Raw genomic sequence first — 4,437 nt, 5'->3', positions numbered from 1 at the left:
CTCATTGGCTCAGAAGGCTAATTGATGATTAGAAAACCCTTGTGCAATCATGTTCACACATCTGAAAACACTTTAGCTCGTTACAGAAGCTACAAAACTGACCTTCCTTTGAGCAGATTGAGTTTCTGGAGCATCACATTTGTGGGCTCAATTAAACGCTCAAAATGGCCAGAAAAAGAGAACTTTCATCTGAAACTCCACAGTCTATTCTTGTTCTTAGAAATGAAGGCTATTCCACTAAATTGTTTGGGTGACCCCAAACTTTTGAACGGTAGTGTATATATATATATATATATATATATATATATATATATATATATATATATATATATATATATATATATATATATATATATATATATATATATATATAGACAGATTGTGGAGGCTGGTGGGAGGGGCCAGATCTGGCCAGCGGGCCGTAGTTTGAGAACCTCTGATTTAGAAGCTCCCTGACAAGCACACACAGAAAGCGCCTCTCTCTCTCTCTCTCTCTCTCTCTCTCCTTCTCACCCACAGACACACACCCTCCCACACTCGCATTAAACTCCCCCCCCCCCACACACACACACACACACACACACACACTGGGTGCACATGCATGGAGTGGAAGCCGAGCAGTGTGTGATGCACGCCTGTGAGGAGAGCGCCGGCGTGGAGATGCTGTGAGAAGAATCCATGTCAGCAGACCATGAAGGCCAGGAGGTGGACATAAAGACTTTGAAGGATTACACATGATCGGCCACTTCTGCACTTTTGGGATCTAGAAAGGTTTGGCGGGCAACATGTCCACGCTGAGGGGGGTCTGCCTGCTGTGGCAAGGTGAGTTCAGCCAGGTGACACTTTCAGCACTTTTCATGCATTCATGGTGGAAATAAAGCACATGTCCAAACTAGGAGATAAATGCTCTCCTATGTGAGGAGGGAAAAAAGCATTAAGTCACATCAGCTCTGGATCACAAGGAAGTTATTAAGCAATTTGTCACGTTTTCAAAGTCTGGCTTCCCAAATAAAAACAGGACCTGCGCTCATGAATGGCGGCTCTGTACGCTCCTTCAAAGCAGAGGAGTCTTGTCCGCTGCTTTCAGACAATGAAGGAGCAGGCGAGCGTGGCCCTGGAACTAATGTTGCCATTATGGTAATGCCTGGAATAACAGGAGGCGGCCATTACCCAGCCTCCCTCGGGGTGGGGATGATTGTCGCGGGGTGAGGGGTGGTGGTGGTGGTGGTGGTGGTGTGTGTGGGGGGGGGAGAACATCAGGCCGAGTTAGGGCGACGTCCCAGAGACCGATAGGAGACGTCTGCCCAGGTGCGATCACCAGCCCTCATCTCCTCCTTCCTTCCTTGACGGCTGGCAGAATGTTTTCTTTTCGCTTGCACAAGGAGACCAGCAAGGTCAGCCGAGTTGACCTCCAGCAAAAAAAATGTTTTTTTAAATGACGTTTTTGTCAACAGCAGTGTTACAAAACGCACACAATTCATGGATTACAGGGATGTAAAAAAAAACAAAAAAAAAGATTTTGAAGTGAACCGCGATTCTTTTTTGGAATGATTCTTAATCAACTAAAAAAATGGAAAAAAATGAAAAATAACTTTTTTTTAAATTTTATTTTATTTTTTTATTTTTTTTAATCTGTCCTGTCCAGCCACTCAGACAAATCATATTGTTGATATAGATGATCATATCTGCTTCACAGATTTACTTTAAGTGTTGGATACTTATTAAACAAAACCAGTTTATCTTTTAAGTAATATAGACATTTATCAGAGCTGTATATTTGGAACGTTTCTTAAACGATTAAAACGCACACAATTCGTGAATTATTGGGGTGTCAAAAAAATGTATTTTAAAGTGAACCGCGATTCTTATTTGGAACGATTCTTAATCAATAAAATAAAAATAAAAAAACAAAAAAAAACATTTTTTATTTTTTATTTTGTATTTTGTATTTTTTATTTTGTATTTTGTATTTTGTATTTTGTATTTTTATTTATTTTTATTTTTATATTTTATTTTTTTAATTTTATTTTATTTTTTTTAAAATTGTGTCTGTCCTGTCCAGCCACTCAGACAAATCATATTGTTGATATAGATGATCATGTGGGCTCTGTACCGAGGATGTCGTTGTGGCTTGTACAGCCCTTTGAGACACTTGTGATTTAGGACTATATAAATAAACATTGATTGATTGATTGATTGATATCTGCTTCACAGATTTACTTTAAGTGTTGGATACTTATTAAACAAAACCAGTTTATCTTTTAAGTAATATAGACATTTATCAGAGCTGTATATTTGGAACGTTTCTTAAACGATTAAAACGCACACAATTCGTGAATTATTGGGGTGTCCAAAAAATTATTTTAAAGTGAACCGCGATTCTTATTTGGAACGATTCTTAATCAATAAAATAAAAATTAAAAAAACCAAAAAAAAATTTTTTTATATTTTTTTATTTTTAATTTTTAATTTTTAATTTTTAATTTTTAATTTTTAATTTTTAATTTTTAATTTTTAATTTTTAATTTTTAATTTTTTTATTTTTTTATTTTGTCTGTCCTGTCCAGCCACTCAGACAAATCATATTGTTGATATAGATGATCATATCTGCTTCACAGATTTACTTTAAGTGTTGGATACTTATTAAACAAAACAAGTTTATATTTTAAGTAATATAGACATTTATCAGAGCTGTATATTTGGAACGTTTCTTAAACGATTAAAATGCACACAATTCGTGAATTATTGGGGTGTCAAAAAAAATTACTTTAAAGTGAACCACGATTCTTATTTGGAACGATTCTTAATCAATAAAATAAAAATTAAAGAAACCAAAAAAACATTTTTTATTTTTTTATTTTTTATTTTATTTTTTTAAATTTTGTCTGTCCTGTCCAGCCACTCAGACAAATCATATTGTTGATATAGATGATCATATCTGCTGTACAGATTTACTTTAAGTGTTGGATACTTATTAAACAAAACCAGTTTTTCTTTTAAGTAATATAGACATTTATCAGAGCTGTATATTTGGAACAATTCTTAATCGATTAAAATGCACACATTTCATGAATTATAGGTGTGTCAAAAAAAAAATCGATTTTGAAGTGAACCGCGATTCTTATTTGGAACGATTCCTAATCAATAAAAAAAAAGTAAGAAAAACAAAAAAAAACATTTTTTATTTTGTCTGTCCTGTCCAGCCACTCAGAGAAATCGTATTGTTGATTTAGATGATCATATCTGCTTCACAGATTCAAAAAGTCGGGATTTTTCCTAAATGTCAAAAAGTTGGGCATTTTTCTAAGTGTCAAAAAATGTGGATTTTTCTCTGAGTGTCAAAAAGTCGGGATTTTTTTCAAGTGTCAGAAAGTTGGGCATTTTTCTGTGTCAAAAAATCTAGATTTTTCTCTGAGTGTCAAAAATTCATGAATTATAGGGGTGTCCAAAAAAATTGATTTTAAAGTGAACCGCCATTCTTATTTGGGACGGTTCTTAATCGATTAAAAAAATGAAAAAGAAAAAGATATATATTTTTCTATTATTATTATTTTTTTTTTTAATCTGTCCTGTCCAGCCACTCAGACAAATCATATTGTTGATGTAGATGATCATATCTGCTTCACAGATTTACAGACTTAAGTGTTGGATACTTCTGTGGGGCGGTATAGCTCGGTTGGTAGAGTGGCTGTGCCAGCAACTTAAGGGTTGCAGGTTCGATCCCCGCTTCCGCCATCCTAGTCACTGCCGTTGTGTCCTTGGGCAAGACACTTTACCCACCTGCTCCCAGTGCCACCCACACTGGTTTAAATGTAACTTAGATATTGGGTTTCACTATGTAAAGCGCTTTGAGTCACTAGAGAAAAGCGCTATATAAATATAATTCACTTCACTTCACTTCTCTTGTTGCCTTATTTGTATTTGACTTTATTAAATGTTTGGGTAGAATTTTATTAAACAAACCAGTTTTTCTTTTAATTAATAGAGAAATTTATCAGAGCTGTATATTTGGAACGATTTTTAATCGGTTAAAATGCACACAATTCATGAATTATAGGGGTGTCAAAAAAAACTTATTTTAAAGTGAACCTCGATTCTTATTTGGAATGATTCTTAATCGATTAAAAAAATGAAAAAGTAATGTAAAATTATAGATATTGTTAAATGAATACATGTGTTGTACTTAATTTGACATTATTGCCTATGCCTGTGTTTGGGTTACTTGCTGTGGATATTTTATACATCTAATACAGAGCAGTGAACTGTGTGAGTAATATCACTGTTATGAAAGGATTATTAATGTATTTGAGAGTGTGCAAGTGTAACTAATGTTGTGACCGGGTGAATCCATCTAATGTTTATGACATTTTTATATATATATATATATATATATATATATATATATATATATATATATATATATATATATATATATAT

General features: G+C 33.9%; 1 protein-coding gene across 1 annotated transcript in view; it reads left to right on the top strand.

Moving 5' to 3' along the window:
• The first annotated feature begins 587 nt into the window (after positions 1 to 587).
• Positions 588 to 4,437, top strand: part of apcdd1l (adenomatosis polyposis coli down-regulated 1-like) — a 28,920-nt gene continuing 25,070 nt past the window's right edge. The window contains exon 1 of the mRNA XM_062037447.1: positions 588 to 822. Coding sequence (XP_061893431.1) covers positions 786 to 822 — 37 coding nt within the window. The 5' untranslated portion in view covers positions 588 to 785. The remainder of the gene's footprint in view (positions 823 to 4,437) is intronic.

The sequence above is a fragment of the Entelurus aequoreus genome, linkage group LG26 (assembly GCF_033978785.1).
Source record: "Entelurus aequoreus isolate RoL-2023_Sb linkage group LG26, RoL_Eaeq_v1.1, whole genome shotgun sequence".
In the NCBI taxonomy this organism is placed as follows: domain Eukaryota; kingdom Metazoa; phylum Chordata; class Actinopteri; order Syngnathiformes; family Syngnathidae; genus Entelurus; species Entelurus aequoreus.
This window is presented reverse-complemented; position numbering and strand designations above follow the sequence as displayed.